General features: G+C 47.0%; 1 protein-coding gene across 1 annotated transcript in view; it reads right to left on the bottom strand.

The window, feature by feature from the left end:
• Positions 1-12,424: 12,424 nt before the first annotated feature.
• Positions 12,425-17,110, bottom strand: part of Lrrc75b (leucine rich repeat containing 75B) — a 6,634-nt gene continuing 1,948 nt past the window's right edge. The window contains exons 2-4 of the mRNA XM_032888813.1: positions 16,149-16,277; positions 14,840-14,940; positions 12,425-13,117 (exon numbers count right to left, since the gene is read on the bottom strand). Of these exons, the coding sequence (XP_032744704.1) occupies positions 12,598-13,117; positions 14,840-14,940; positions 16,149-16,277 (750 nt within the window). The 3' untranslated portion in view covers positions 12,425-12,597. The remainder of the gene's footprint in view (positions 13,118-14,839; positions 14,941-16,148; positions 16,278-17,110) is intronic.

The following is a 17,110-nucleotide window of genomic DNA, read 5'->3' as shown; positions in this document are numbered from 1 at the left end:
CCATATTTGCCAAGGATCCAGAACAACAACTAAAAGAATGGAACACCCATCCAAAGAGAGGAGATGAGAGATATCTACACCAAGAAACCCCAGAACCATGCTTATGTCCCAGTATAAAAATGCAGACATGAACACCCAAGACAATATGCCTCCTCCAGTTGAAGTAAGAACTGGGAAACAACACAGCTGAAGCACAAGACAGGGACTTCAAAATATCAATTATGAGGGCTGGAGAGATGGCTCAGTGGTTAAGAGCACTGACTGCTCTTCCAGGGGTCCTGAGTTCAAATCCTGACAATCACATGGAGGCTCACAATCATCTATAATGGGATCCGATGCCCTCTTCTGGCATACAGGTGTGCAGGCAAATAGAGCACTCACATACATAAAATAAACAAATCTTTAAAAAATATGTATCAATTATGAATATATTCAAGAACCTTAAAGATTATATGAATAAATGTCTTGATTATATTATAAAACACAAATAAATGAATGTGATAATGAAAACAATTTAAGACATGAAAGTAAAATTTAATGAAGAAATAGAATCACTAAAGGATACCCAAACTGAAATCAAAGACATGGAAGAAAGAATCTCAGGTGTCGAAGACGCAGTAAAAGAAATGAATACTCCAGTAAATGAAAATGTTAAATCTAAACAAACTCAGGCAAGAAACAGCCAGAAAACTGGGACACTGTGAAAAGGCCAAATCTATGAATAATGGAGATAAAGGAAGGAGAAGAAACCCAGGTCAAAGGCACAGAAAATATTTTAAACAAAATCATAGAAAATTCCTCCAGGGCTGGAGAGAGGGTTCAATGGTTAAGAGCACTGACTGTTCTTCCAGAGGTCCTGAGTTCAAATCCCATCAACCACATGGTGGCTCACAACCATTTGTAACAGGATCTGATGCCCTCTTCTGGTGTGTCTGAAGACATCTATAGTGTACTTATATATAATAAATAAATAAATCTTAAAAAAAAAGTTCTCCCAATCTAAATAAGGAGCTGACTATGCAGGTACAAGAAGCACACAGAACACCAAATAGACATGACCAGAAGAGAAATTCTACATGACACAGAACAATCAAAACACTAAATGTACAGAACAAAGAAAGGATATTAAAAGCTTCAGGGGGCTGGAGAGATGGCTCAGTGGTTAAGAGCACTGAACTGCTCTTCGGAGGTCCTGAGTTCGAATCCCAGCAACCACATGGTGGCTCACAACCATCTGAAGACAGCCACAATATACTTATATATAATGAATAAAATAAATCTTTAAAAAAAAAAAAGCTTCAGGGATGGAGGTTGGAAGAACAAAAAAAAAAAAAAGAACAAAATGTCACATTTAAAGGCAGGTCCAGGTTGGGGATTTAGCTCAGTGGTAGAGCGCTTGCCTAGCAACCGCAAGGCCCCAGGTTCGGTCCCCAGCTCTGAAAAAAAATAAAATAAAATAAAGGCAGGTCCATTAGAATAACACCTGATTTTTGCAATGGAGACTCTGAAAGAAATCTGTCGGATGTCCTACAAGCTCTAAGAGACCATAGATGCCAGCTCAGACTACTATACCCATCAAAATTATCCATCATAATCGATAAAGAAAATCATTTCATATAACAACAAATTTTAACAATTTCTGCTCTGCAGAAGGTACTAGAAAGAAAATTTGAGTCTGAAGAGGAGGGTAACTACATACAAAAGGAGACAAGGAGTAGACAATACCAGAACAGTTAGCAAAAAGGGGTGAGGGAACCCCCCACAATAACAAAATAACAGGAACTGATACATGCTGCTCATTAATAACTTAATATTAATGGTCTCAATTCATCCACAGAAGACATAGACTAAAAGACAACACTGGATTACAAACCAGGATCCATCTTTCTGTTTGCATCGAAGAAATACACCTCACCATCAAAGATAGTCATTAACAGGTTAGAAGGATGGAAAAGATATTCCAAGCAAATGGACCTGAGAAGCAAACAAGTATGGTTATTTTAATATCTCACAATATAGACTACACACCAAAACTAATCAGAAGAGATAGAAAAAGAGAGTCCATGCTCAGCAAAGGGAGTTGAGTACTCCAATTGAAGTTGAATACTGCAATTCTAAATGTGTATGCACCGAACACAAGAACACCCGTAAAGTAAACATTAATACAGCTAAAAGTCATATATTGATATTAATATGGTGGCAGTGAATAACTTCAATATTCCACTTTCCCCAATAGGCGGGTCGTCCAGACAAAAACTAAACAGAAAATCTGAAGTTAAATAACGCCATAAATCAAATGGACCTCACAGACATCTACAGAACACTCCACCCAAACACTACAGAATATACTTTCTTCTGAGCAGCTCATGGAATTTGATCCAAAGTTGACCACATTCTAGGACACAAAGCAAGTCTCAACAGATATAAGATTAAAATAAGACCCCTTGTCCTAGTTTGGCAGTGGTTGCTCATGCATTTAAAAGAAAAATATAGGCCAATACCCCTTAAGAACATATACGCAAAAACTCTCAATAGAATATTTGCAAATAGGATTCAAGAACACATCCAAAACATCCACCATGATCAAATTGGCTTCATCCCAGAGATGCAGGGATGGTTCAACATGGAAACCAATCAACATAATCTGCCACAAAAAAACACTGAAAGACAAAGGCCACATGATCATCTTATGAGAGTCAGAAAGGGCCTTTGACAAAATCCACTGTCCCTTCGTGATAAAAGTCCTTGGAGAGACTGGAAGTTCCAAGAGACATACCTCAACATAATAAAAGCAATCTACAGCAAGCCCACAGCAAATATTCTAAATGGAGAGACACCCAAAGTATATCCACTAAAATCAGGAAGAAGACTGTCCACTCTTTGCATGCCTACTCAATATAGTACTTCAAGTCTTAGCTAGAGCAATAAGACAACTGAAGGAGATCAAGGGGACACAAATAGGAAAGGAAGAAATCAATGTATCTTTATTTGAAGATGATGTGATTCTAAACACAGAAGGCTAAAAGGCCCTAAAAACTCAACTGGTGTCATAACTAGGGTTTTACTGTTGTGAACACACACCATGACCAAGGCAACTCTTATAAGGACAACATTTAATTGGGGTTGGCTTACAGGTTCAGAGGTTCAGTTCATTATCATCAAGGCAGGAACATGGCAGTGTCCAGGCAGGCATGGTACAGGAGGAACTGAGAGTGCTACATCTTCATCTGAAGGCTGCTAGCAGAATAACTGATTTCCAGACAGCTAGGATGAGGGTCTTAAGGCCCACACGCACAGTGACACACCTACTCCAACAAGGCCACACCTCCAAATAGTGCCACTCCCTGGGCCAAGCATATTTAAACCATGACAACCCGGAATCTTGTAGAGTTTATAAACACTTTCAGCTAAGTAGCAGAATTCAACATTAACACATAAAAACCAGTGGCCTCTGCATATTCAAATGACAATCAAAAGAAAACTGGGAAACAGTACCTTTTACAAAGAAAGAAAGGAGGGGAGGAAATAAGGAAGGAAGGAAAGAAGAAAAACTACCTTGGGATAACTCTAACCAAGCAAGAGAGACTTGTATAATAAAACTTTAAAGACACTAAAGAAAGAAAAGAAACTGAAGGGGTTGGGGATTTAGCTCAGTGGTAGAGCGCTTGCCTAGCAAGCGCAAGGCCCTGGGTTCAGTTCCCAGCTCCAAAAAAAAAAAAAAAAAAAAAAAGAAAGAAAGAAAAAAGAAAAAGAAACTGAAGAAGACATCAACAGACAGAAAGACCTCCCATGCTCCTCAATTGGTAGGATTAATGTTGTGAAAATGGCCGTCTACATATGCAATATGGTCCTCATCAAAATCCTAACACAGTTCCTCACAGAAAAGCAAACAAACAAAACACATAAATAATAAGGAGACTACAGAAGGTATCACCACCCCAGGTTTCAAGTTGTAGTGCAGAACCACAGTAATAAAACCAGCATGGCATAGGCATAAAAGTAGAAATGTTGGTCAATGGAATAGAACTGAAGACCTTGACATAGTTCCACACGCCGACAGACATGATTTTTGACAAAGTCAAAAACACACACTGGAGAAAGACAACATCTTCAACAAACAGTGCTGCTCAAGGTGGGTATCTGTATACAGAAGAATGAAAACAGATCCATATCTATCGTCTCTTGTTGTAAAAATATAAAAAATTAAAAAAGTACTGTCTTTTATCCCCTCTAGGTCTGGCACCACGGTGCCCCAAGATATCTGCTGGAAATCTTTAATTCTCAGTCAGCAAAGTGTCTCACCCGCTCTGCTCCATCCCATATCACACTGCCAAAGGCCTCTCTCTACCTATCTAATTCCCAAGGCAGGTTTCCATGCCAGAAACACACATCCCAACTCTGTGGCGGCCCAGACCAGCCGCCCCACACTTTCTTACACTTAAATTGCTACACATGAAAGAACACACAACACAATAACCTTTGACCCAATTGATAAGATATAATTGCCCACCTAAACATACAAAGCCCAGTACCAGCCGTCCCTTAAGAACATTAATAACAACCTGTAAATACACAGAGCAGAATCTTAACGTCACCTGCCATCTTGTCCTGCCACGGCTTCTCTCCCTCTCCCTCCTGTCTCTTCCCCCTTTCCGTTCCAGTCTCCTCCTCTTCCTTCGAACTTTTCTCCCGCCCATCCTTCCTTCTCATCCAATGACAGGCCTCCTTCTATCTTGTACCTGCCTCACCTGTGACATCATCCCACAATTGTCCTGCACAAAACTCAACTTCCAATCAATCTAGGACCTCAACATAAGGCTAGGTATACCCTGAATCTGGTAGAAGAGAAAGCAGAGAATAGTCTTGAACTCATTGGCACAAGAAAGGACGTTCGGAATAGGACACTAATAACACAGATATTAAGATCAACAATTTATAAGTGGGACTTCCTGAAGCTGAAAGGCTTCCATATAGAAAGAAAAAAATCATTCAAGCAAAGTGTCAGCCTTTAGAACAGAGAGGAAATATTTATTAACTACCCAACCAATGGTATTAATCTCTAGAACATACAAAGAACCCAAACCACAAAACTTCATAATAACAAATAGCCCAATTTAAAAAATAGTGGGTACGGGGTTGGGGATTTAGCTCAGTGGTAGAGCGCTTGCCTAGGAAGCGCAAGACCCTGGGTTCGGTCCCCAGCTCCGAAAAAAAGAACCAAAAAAAAAAGTGGGTACAACAAAAGATGAGATACAACTAGGCTGAAAGTTCTCAAAAGATGAGCTACAACAAGCTGAGAAATATTCTTTTTTTTAATGTCCAACATCCTTAGCTTTCAGGGGAATGCAAATTAAAACTTCCTTGACATTTCATCTTGGCTGGTCAGAATGGCCAAGAGCAATTAAAAAAAAAATAACAGGATACATTGGCAATGGTTTTGGAGACAGGGAACACTTCTTCATTAACGGTGGGACCACAGCCACTATGGAAATCGGGAGGGGGCGTGGCTCCTCAGGAAGCTAGGAATTGATGGAGCATGTGACCCAGCTATATATACCACTTGTGCTGGCTGGTTTTGCCTGTCAACTTGACACAAGCTGGAGTTATCCCAGAGAAAGGAGCCTCCCTTGAGGAGGTGCCTCCATGAGATCCAGCTGTAAGGCATTTTCTCAATTAGTGATCAAGAGGGGCGGGCCCAGCCCATTGTGAGCGGTGTCATCCCTGGGCTGAAGGTCCTAAGCAGCGCCCCTCCATGGCCTCTGATCAGCTCCTGCCTCCAGTTTCCTGCCCTGTGTGAATTCCTGCCCTGACTTCCTTTGGTGATGAACACCTATGTGGAAGTGTGAGTTGAATTAACCCTTTCCTCCCCAACCTCCTTCTCGGTCACGATGTTTTGTCACAGCAATAGAAACCCTGACTAAGACACCACTCTCGGGCGTATTTCCAAAGGACCCCACGTCTTTCTACAGAGACACTCGCTCCTGCACATTTATTGCTCCTCTACTCATAATGGCCAGGAACCGGAAAGGCCTTGATGACGTCATGGGTAGCAAAATGTGTCCCATTGATACCATGGAGTATGATTCAGCTGTTAAGAAAGAAAACGAAAGCTGCAGGTGAACGGGATGTAGCTTCAAAAAGTCCTCTGTGGCAAGGTAACCCAGAGCGAAAAAGCAAATACCCCATGCTTTCTCCTACACGTGGCTCTTGACTTCTAAGCTTTCGCTCCGAATGACCACAGAGATTAGGTATCCAATAGTGGGAGGAGGGCGGGTTCCAAGGAAGGGGGGCACAGTACTGTGTTATAATGGTGGGAGGAGGAAGCTATTATAGGAGGGTTAAATGGGGGCGGGTATGAGAGCGTAGGGTAAAAGAGCATATGAGGAGGAAAGGCTAACCCGGAAGGCTTTCTGGAAGCTTATATGGAGGCATAGTATTGTAAAAGCTTCCTAAATCTACACACATCTGTGAAAGGTGTTTAAATGAAGTCAGTCAGTGTCTGATGGGAAAGACAATGCCCCAACTAGAATCTCACGTCAACAAACAAAACCTCCAGGGCAAGGAATGGATTATGTCTTGTTGAGCCACTAGCCAAAGGAGTCCCACGGGCACGTGCGCACGCACATGCACGCACACACAAACAATAAAGATAAATCTTGAAAATAAAAAACGAAAAACATACATACTATGTGTCTTATTAGGTTTTCTCTTGCTGTGATAAAAACATGACCAAAGCAACCTGGGGAGGAAATGGTTAGTTTCAGTTCACAGGTACAGAGTCCATCGCTGAGAGAAATCAGGGAAAGCACTCGCTTACGGCAGAAACTCAGAGGTAGGAGCTGAGTCACGAATCATGGTCCAGAAGCCATGGGTCAGATGCTGCTTTCAGGCTTGCTCTGTAGGCTTTCTTATAGAACCCAGGACCACCAGCCAATGGATGGCACCACCCATAGCGGGCTGAGCCCTCCCCCATCAATCACTAATTAAGAAAATGTACCACAGGGGTTGGGGATTTAGCCCAGTGGTAGAGCGCTTGCCTAGCAAGAACAAGGCCCTGGGTTCGGTCCCCAGCTCCGGAAAAAAAAAAAAAAAAAAAAAAAGAAAATGTACCACAGGCTTGGGTACAGGCAGATGTGGTGGGCACATTTTCTCAACTGATTCCCTCTTCCCAAATGACTCTAGCATGTATCAACTTGACATAAAGCCTAGCCATTAACAACAATCTGTCTTTGATCGTTAAGTATCGTGTGACTAGTTAACATCAGCCAAACACATTTCAGAAGAGGGACAATCACCAGGTTATGATAAGGACCCTTCAAGGGTCTATGGAAGTCTGAAACATTTATGCTCCCAATAATAAGTCTTCAGCACATAACAAAGGAAAAAAAAAAGAGGTAAGACATCAGTAAGAGAGACAAACCCACAAATACAGTCAGAGATTTCAGTGCTCTCTCTCGCCAAATAAAACAAATGGGCAGAAGGCAGCGCAGACTTAGACAATGCTGTCAACCACTCTGACTTTTATTACCACTTATTGGTTACCCAACAGCGGTGGAATGTACTTTCTTTATACGCACAGGCATTTACCAGTTGCCAACCATATGATGAGCTATAAAACTAGTCAATAAATTCAAACAGCACGGGGCTACAGTGCATTCCCAGACAATAGTGAAATCGAATTAAAAACCATAGGGCCATCGAGATAACTCAGAGGGTAAAGACTCTTCTTGTGCCAATTCCAAGTTCAATTCCTGGAGCCCATGTAGGTACGGAAGGAGAAAACTAAGTCCTTAAAGTTGTCCTCTGACCTCCCCACGTGCGTCGTGGACCATGTTTCCACCCACCCTACACACCACGTGATTAATTATTAATGTTTTCAGTTGGCGACTATAAACGAGAGGACCCAAAATCCCGTGAGCTACTACTAAGACTGTGGAATTATATAAAGACCTTGAAAATCAGCGGGAGACTTTTTTTTTTCTTTTCTTTTCTTTTTTTTCCGGAGCTGGGGACCGAACCCAGGGCCTTGCGCTTGCTAGGCAAGCGGGAGACTTTCTTGAAGTGTTACAGATGCCCACCATGTGACCTAAAACCATGTGGGCTCAGCCATTCTACTGTTTACAGTTGGTATAGGAACCATAGTCCCTAAAGGCTGGCTGATATACTGGTGGCCCGATCATAGCTGGTGGTGCCCTAGAAGTGACTGTGTCATCAGTGGGTTAACCCATCAATGGGTTTAGAGAGGGATACCAAAGTCTACCTTTTTCTTTCTCCCCCCACTCCCTCTCTCTCCTAGCAACCACAAGGTAAATGGCTTTGCTTGAACATGGTTACCCTTCTCTAAGGTCCAAGAGTATAGGGTCACGGGACCAAGGAAACATGGACAGACATGCCTGAATCGGGAGCCAAAGTAAATTCTTCCTCTCCTAAGTTGCTGGTCTTAGGTCCTTTCTCAGCAATGAAAGGCTAATTAATTCACACACTCAGGTGCTCACTCGAGAGAATGAAATGTTCAGGCCAGCACTACTGCATGGATTTCCACAGCAGCAGCTTCTGTCATAGCCAGAACCTAGAAACAAATGAGTCTGTCAACAGGCTCCTGGATAAAACGTGCTACACCCATGAAATGCTATTCGCAAAGCAGGTCTGCAGACATGGGTTAATAAAGACGTCTCAAAATAATCACGCTGGTTTATTATTTTTTTAAAAAACCATATAAAAAGAGTACATTTGTATGGTTTCCATGAACTGGTATAAATCTAAAAGGGATAAACTAATCCGTGGGGCAGGAGGAGAACAGAGCAATGGTTTCTGGGAGCTTATGGTGGAAGGAGGAAACGCAGCGGGCTGGGGGAGGACAGACTCATTTCCTGCCATGGTGTTCATGAGTGTGTAAATAGGACAAACTCTGCTGCACACTTTAAACTTGTCACAGTGTGTTTGCTTTATTATGTTGCAATTTTACGGATACATAGCCAAGGCCGGCTTACAAGTGTGTGTCCCACCACGCCCAGTTCATAAGAGCTTGGTTTTTCTTTTGAAATAGATTACTGTCTGAAACAAAACAAAAACAGAAATACGCAGCTGGGAGGGAAGTACTGAAGGTTTCTATTAGAGGAGATGACAGCAGTGGTGGCCATCAGAGACAATCTCCCAGGAGAGGTAAGCTTCCCTTTTCACCCAGAGGAAATCTTGGGGCATCAGGAACCAGCTGCCCACGATTCTGGATTCTCAGAGAGATTGTGCTAGAAACGGACACAGGCCGGTCATTCCAGCTCTCATGAGACAGAAGCAGGATGATTGGACATTCGAGCCCAGTGTAGGCTACATCACAAGACTGGCTAAGTAAGGAAGAAAGAGAGGAAGAAAGAAAGAGAGGAAGAAAGAAAGAAAAGGAAAGAAAGGAAGAAAGAAAGAAAGAAAGAAAGAAAGAAAGAAAGAAAGAAAGAAAGAAAGAAAGGAAGGAAGAAAGGGGGTACAGAGGAGGGAGGGAGAGAGGGAGGGAGAATGGTGATAAAGCACTTGCCTTATGGTTCAGGCCCAGAGTCCAATTCTTAGTGCTAAAATAGATAGATGATAGATAGATAGGTAGATAGATAGATAGATAGATAGATAGATAATGGATAGATTGATTGATAGATGATGGATGGATGGATAGATGATGAATAGATGGGTAGATAAAAGATAAATGACAGATGGATGGATAGATTGGTTGATAGATGATAGCTAGATGGATAGATTATGATAGATGATAGATAAATGATTGATTGATAGATGATGGATGATTGGATAGATGATAGATGATGGATGATTGGATAGATAATGGATAAATGATAGATGAATAGATTGATAGATGATGGATGGATAGATAGATAGATAGATAGATAGATAGATAGATAGATAGATAGATAAAGTGTTTCAGCCTAGTTCTTGCCTTCTCCTACCACACAGATAGCCCAGGTGAAGGACTCACTGAGAGACACCAGAGAATGCTGGCTTGTACCCGTCCTGTGACAGGCTCTTTAGAAACCTCATCTCCTCCTCACTTCAACAGGACAACGAGGGTTTTTGTGCCTAGTTTCCAAACAGACCGCACTGTTAGGAAGTGATGGTTCTGGACCAATGGGTTTGAATGCCTCCAGGTTGGCACATAAACAAGGCCCCCCACGTGCTTCCTTCTTACCTCCTGGTCAGTGCTGTCTTTGCCACCAACCTGAGCGAAGCCTACTACAGGCACCAGTGCCTCCCTCAGAGAGCATGCGTGGAAAACCCAACAAGCGTGAGATACGATTTAAAGGGTGATTAGGTCAGCAGGTCTGGGTCAGCAGGTCTCTCCCCCCAGTACGTGGAAGTCCTTATCACCCCTTGCATACTCTCTAGCCATGTGGTACCCACAATGACACAGCAAGAAAGCCTTACCAGATGCTCCCACTCTATTCCACTCCCCAGCGGTTAGAACCAGGGGCTGAGTAAACATCTATTGTTTATAAAGTACCAGGATGTGGTATTCTGTTACAGTAGCACAAAGACAAGGCTCAAGCCTCACTTCTGGTAACCTCTGCCCCTGCCTGTGGAATCTCCCTTCTGGTAGTCATTAGTCATGAGAACTCTGTGAAGGGCACTTGCATAGCAACAAGGCCGACTTTGCCCACATCTCCTAAGCCGTCTCAGGATCTGGCTCAGCACTGCATCGCTTGCCTCGAAACGGTGGGGGAACTGAGACCAGCTGCTGCCATCCCGAATTGCCTAGAAACTGCCCGGGCACCCCCAGCTCGGCTCCGCCCACTCCATCCCAGGAAGAATCTCGCTGCGCTGCACCGTGACACCTAAAGGTTTGTGGGCTGGCTTCACACCAGCCGTGGGCAAAGAGTGAGAAGGGCAGGAGAGACTCAGAACTCTGCCTTTGTACAGCAAGGGGTTACAGAGAGAACAGAGCCGCCTAAGCCTGCATTGGGGTTATCAGCCTGCTGGGCCCAGAGCTGGCCTTCTCTTTCTTCTCTCTGTCGGGCCTATACTCCATCTTGTTCTGCCTGGCTCCAGAAAGTCCCAAACCTTGTCCCAAGTTGTTAAGGCACAGGGGAAGTCCAACAACTCCAAGCCATGTCTTTAAAACAAGGGAGGGAGTTGGGGGTGCGGTTAGTAATTCAAGATGAAGCACTGAGCGCCAGGATCTGGGACAGCAAGTTCTAGTTAACAGAGAGGAGAAAGTTGGGTCCCGGGCCCAAAGGGATGGAGGGCCTGGCCAGGTCCCCCAGCAAGTACAGAACAGAGCCAGAGGTTCTGTGGCCTCTCACAGTCTTGATAAGCGGCTGTCTGAAGCGGCTGTCCCCTTTCCCAGGCCTGGGAGCTGATGTAATCGAGCCCTCTCCTCCTTGGGCACACTGGGCTGGGCCTCCATGTTTCATGAGGGCTGGATGTGCTGTCCCCAGTCCACATGGAGTCAGACAGGGAGGTAGGGGGATCGGGGCTGGTGGGTCCCAGGCACACAGGTCCCAGGGTGACCCCAGCTTGACCCTGGGTCTCTCCACTGTCACCAGGCCTTAAGTCTTGGCTCTCCCCAGAGAACTTAGGCCACTGGCTTCCCTAGCCTGCTCTCCTCTGAGTCCCTTTCTGTCCACTAGTTGGACTAAACCCTCTAGTATCCTAAATGGGTCAGGGAGGGTGACCAGACATTAGGGCTTCCAGTCAGAAGGCCACCTTGAGGGATTTTGGAAAAGAAAGCAGTAACTCCCTAGAGAGATACCATTAAGTCTGTTCTGCCCTGAAAATTCCTGTTGCTGGCTGGGCCCCACCTCTACCCCTTTATACTCTGTGTGTGACCCCAAAACCGAAGGAAACATTACAACCCATCATCTCCAGCCAGAGGCGTCTCCTCGCTCTGCCCAGGTACTCACTCAGCCTACACAGGAAGCGTGGGGACTAGAGCTGGGGGGAATGGCCAGCGCTGTGCCCTATTGGAGACAGGTACAAAGTCAACCATCCCACCTCGGATCCACCACGGCCTTGCCTTTGGTGTCTGGAGCCTTGTCCCCAGCCCAGCGCACACTGAAGGGCCCTGTGCCATTCGCTCTCGCGCTCCATGCAGCGTTCCGCCTGTCTGTGAGCAGGTTGGGACCTGCTCCCCCGCCGAAGCTCCCAAATGAATAGAGCTCAAACCCTGCCCTGAGGTCAGGTCTCCTCTAACTCCAGAGCCCACACCGCTGAACCCATGACCTCTACGCCTTGTTTCCAAGGATACCACCCAGTGACCATTAAGGAAGCATCAATGTGGCTGTGGCTTACCCACTCTGGGCAGGTGGGGTTTTTCTATCTCCACAGCAGGCCTGGAGCTCAGTAAGTCTGAAGTCTGCAATACATAAAGCCTGAAGTAAGGGATACCATCCTTCCCTGGAAGGTCTGGGCTGCGGGTGCCTCGGCAGCTGGGTAAGATGGAGCCCCTTGTCTGGGCTGTCTGGCCTGCCTCCCATGAAACCCTTCTCTTCCACCCCCTTCCACCCCCAGCTGAGCATTCTCACTGTCTCTCTGAGGGACACCCCTGGACAATACCTGGTTCTTAAAAGACCTCAGTCATTAGCACTGAACCAGACCAGTAGCCAGTCACCTGGCACAGCAACCCTGAGGCTCTGGTCCTGCCTCAGTGGCTGCGGAGCCCCAGGTGGAGACAGCAGCAGTGGTCTCGGCCATGCCACCCCCAGGCTCGAGGTCCAGGCCCTCATAGATGGTCGGGAGCGAGGTGTGCTGGCTCAGTCGCCTTCGTAGGCCAACCAGCAAGGGCTGGGGAAGGGAAGACACATCCACATTGTTACCCAGGTCCACCCAGGCCAGCACGGGGAACTTGGTGGCGTCCTTGATAGCCTCGGTGAGTTCACGGGCAGCAGCTCTCGTCAGTCGGTTGCCGTTAAGCAGCAGCTGGGTGAGGCGGGGCAGAGCCCAGAGGCTGGGCAGCAGCAGATGCAGGAGGTCATCGCTCAGCTCGGTGAAGCTCAGGTCTAGGACCACCAGCTCTACACCACGACTGTCCAGGTAGCGCGATATGTGCTGCACATCCCGGGCCGAGAGCGGGATACCAGAAAGGTCCACAGTCTCCCCTACCAGCAGAGTCTTCTGTAGGCTGCGGCTATGGAGGGAGGGGCGCAGATGGGTACAGTGAACCAGGGCCCCGGCCCAGGCAGGAACCCAGCCACAGCAGTTACCCACCAAGGGCAACCTAGGATCCTTGACCTAGGTTAATAAAGCCACTTCCGGGACTGGAGGGATGACTCGGCAGTTAAGAGTAGGTGCTGCTCTTGCAGAGGACCTGAGTTCAGTCCCCAGCACCCCCGTGATGACTTAATTACTTAGTAACTTAATCTGTAACTGCAGCTCCAAGGAATTCAATACCCTCTGGCCTCTAATCCATACACAGAGCACATGCATGCATGCAAGGAAAGACTTTGCACACTTAAAGAATAAAAGTAGGGGTTGGGGATTTAGCTCAGTGGTAGAGCGCTTGCCTAGGGAAGCATGCAAGGCCTGGGTTCGATCCCCAGCTCCGAAAAAAAAAAAAAAAAAAAAAAAATAAAAGTAAATAAATGTTTTTTAAGCCTTTTTTTTTTTTTTTTTGGGGGTAAATGTTAGTGGCCAAAGGCAAATTTCTCTAAGTTCAGTTTCCTGTCTGGTGAAACGGGGCCAGGGTTGTTGTAAGGATTAGACACATGAATTAAGGCTCTCTATGCGGACTACTATTCTTGTGCTTCCTGCATCTGTTAAAATCACTTATTTCCGTGACAGCCCAAGGGCGCATAAATGATGGGCCCACTCCCCAAAGGAACTACAAGAAATGGAACAGGTCCCTTGGCTGTACATCACTGGGTGGGGACCAGGGCTCTAAATCACGATGTTCTGACCTCTGAGCCTACACTTTTCCCTGTGTCCCCTTGCAAGCTGCATCCTTTAAGATAATGAAAAACTTCGCCACGAGCAGATATGGTATCGTGATGGTCCTCTCAGTCTGGGGCTAGAGATGGACCAGCCCAGGACAGCCAAAGGGGAGGAAGCAAGTTGACATTGTAGGCTAAGGGACTGCTGGGCTGTGGGCCTCCCTGTGTTGAGAAGCATTTAGAGACGGAAGCAGGGTCCGTCAGAGGCCCTGGCACACTTTTGATTGCTCTCCATTGCTTTATCCACAGGCCTGTGGGGAAGATAGGACCGCTTTGGGTGGTAGGTTGGGAGGAACTGTGAGAGCATTGCCAGGGCCCCGTCTGGTCTGGCAGGAAGCATGGTTTCAGGGTTCACCTTGGACCACAAAGCAAAAGAACAAAACGGGGTGCGGGATAAACGGAGGTCAATCAGTTCCCTGCTACGGTTCTAGACCTTAGAGTGCCAGAACTGTGTCAGGAGGCTATGATATAGTGACCAAAACAGGGGGCCATGAGCAGAGTACGCTATGGGGAGGCTGTGGAAGTCTTTGCCTCAGGAAGTCTGGAGCCGATGAATTGGCAAAGGGTTGCAGGATAATCAGAGAAGGGGTGCTCATAAGAAGCCACTTCCCCTCTCCAAGCTCAGTTCGCTTCCCTGAGAAATGGGAGGCTCGGAATCTCTGTTTCTTATCTAATGTATCAGGGATGGAGGGACCAGCGATTGGCAGGACGCGTCGCCGTCCTGCAAGAAATGAGAATCAATTCACACGGAGCAAGGTGCTTAGCTTGGGGGCATCTGCTGCTGCCGTTGCTGGCGGGACTGCAGCCATATTGTTAGCCTAAGGCAAGGGAGCAACAGGGTGAGGTGTTCGCACATTTAACTCTCAGAAGAAGGGACCCTCAAAGCCAGTGTCCAAGGGCTGTGGCTGGGCTCTCCTCACCTGCTCTGGGTTTTCCTGTGGGGTTTTCGCTTGGAATGCGGAGTGAGGTGGTAGATGAGTTGCCGACAGATCTTATCCGAGGACTTCCAGAGCTCATGGTCCTGCGTGGGGGAGGGGTGGGGGGATGTCATGGTCAGGATGAGCCTAAGCCCCTTCCATTCTGCCCCGACTGTAGCCTGGTATAGAGCCAGCAGAGGCTGCCTGCTGGGAGCTGGAAAGGCTAGTCTGAGGCCCGCAGTGCCCAGTGGGAGGAAGCTCAGACAATGAGGCCCTTGTTCTCTGTCCCCAGGCCTAAGGCCAGTAGCTCAAGCTATCAGCCAGTAGCTTGCCACCCTTAACAACCCCCAGGGGACTTGACACAAGGAGAAGGCCAGACCAGGCCCCTTGAGGGAGCCCTATTCCAGAGACGCCAGTCCCAGAGAATAACAAGACAGGTCAGCACCCTCTTCCTCTCATTCTCCAAGCTACGCGGCGCTCCGTGGGGCCTGGGACTGGGCTGACAGGGTCCGGGGCTTTATGTTTTACTGCACAACATGGTTCTCTCTTGGTCCTAATTGTATTCCCAAAGAGGCTCAGCTTGGGGCAAAACACAAGGTGTGCTTTCCACATAAGTTGACACTGAGCATGCTTCGGCATCCAGAACATTCTTTTATACTGTCAGCAGCCCCCAGAGCATGCAACACGCAGTGACAACGGATTAGATGGCTACAGGGATGGCTGTGGACCAGCCAGCTGAGTACAGATGTGGGCTTCAGAGCTGACAGACCCTACAGTGGACCTTCTTATTTCAAGGGGGCTTGGGGGGGGGTTCATTGCGTTCAGGATTCTTGGGGATCTCGTGGCTGACCACAGACATACAAGCCAGTGCTGCAGCCATGTTCACAGTGGGATGCAAGTAGCATGGGGTAGGACTTGTTTGTGACTCAAGTAGGGTTAGAAGGGATTCGAGGAACTCCTGTCCCCAAAGGTGTCTGGGTAGGATGGAGACCAAGGGCCTTAGACTACGGTGGCTCTCTTCTGACCCAGCAACACGAGTATCTGGTTCTGATTGTGGCTGTGTCAAACAGGCTGGGTTCTATGTCCCTATAGGTCTTCTGGGTTCTATGTCCCTATAGGTCTTCTGCCCAGATGGGGAGCACAGCACTGCCTACGGAGAAACAGGTTTACATGCGAGCATGGTTTTGGGGGATCCGCAAAGCAGTTCACACCTGCTCCTGAAGCTGTTCTTGAAGTGGGATAGTGGTTTTCCTAAGGTCACACAGCAAGCATGAGAACCCAAGTTCCTGGGGCCTAGGCCAGCTGACCTTACCTTCTTGGGGCACTGCAGGTCCCGGGCCAGGTTCACCAGCAGGTCATGGGAGATGGGGTCCACCAGGTTAAGGAAAGTCACATTCCTGTAGAGGATGTCAGTGAGGAGGTTCCCTTCAAGGCCCAGGTCCTATAGGCGGTAAAGCAACGATGGAGTAAGCAGGCGGTCAGGGCTGTCCTTCTCCAGGCCAGACAGAAGATAGCCTCACAGGTTCCCATGTTTATAATGCTCTCCCCCAGGGGCTTGCTGGATCTCCCAACCCACGGTGACAGTCAAGTGTCTAGAGAGAGGGGCCATAGCAAAGCCTCAGGGGGTTGATAATCCGGTTACTCAGACTAGTTGTTGGGTGTATAATGTCTCTCTGTGACACCTTACTCCTCTAACGACCTTGGACGATGATGTCCCCAGTCCTCCCTGTTGCTCCTTCGTCTCCTATCCCTGGGGACCCCTGAACTGTTCCACCATCTTTCTGCCTCTGGGAATGAGCTTCTTCCCCAGATCATGTTCCCAAAGGCAGCTTGACATCACCCTGCTCATTTGCAGAAGGGGGCCCACCCTGTCCACCTCTGAAGGACTCACCTAGCATCCTTTCTGTCTATCCCCAGATAAGCAAGGGAGTCTCCATTCTCCCACTGCTGCCCAGGGCTCAGCCTTATACCCAATCACCTTTGCTCAGGGCTCCTAGCCTTCCACATCCTAGCAGTGCCAGGGCCACTCTGTGAAAACACCAAACCTTCCCTCCCTTGGTTTGATTTATTTTTATTTTTTTATTTTTATTTTCTCAAGTTAGGGTCTCACTGTGTAACCCTGACCGGCCTGGAATTTGCTAATAGACACCAGGCTGGCTTGGACTGTAGAGATCCGCCTGCCTTGTCGCCCATATAGTGGGATTAAAGGAACACTTTTAGAGGACCCATGGGCAGCCCACGAGCATCCAGCCTCCATGTGACAGCCCCTAATCC

This window comes from Rattus rattus, chromosome 18, assembly GCF_011064425.1.
Source record: "Rattus rattus isolate New Zealand chromosome 18, Rrattus_CSIRO_v1, whole genome shotgun sequence".
In the NCBI taxonomy this organism is placed as follows: domain Eukaryota; kingdom Metazoa; phylum Chordata; class Mammalia; order Rodentia; family Muridae; genus Rattus; species Rattus rattus.
The sequence above is the reverse complement of the archived record's forward strand: the minus strand, read 5'-3'. Positions and strand labels throughout refer to the sequence as shown.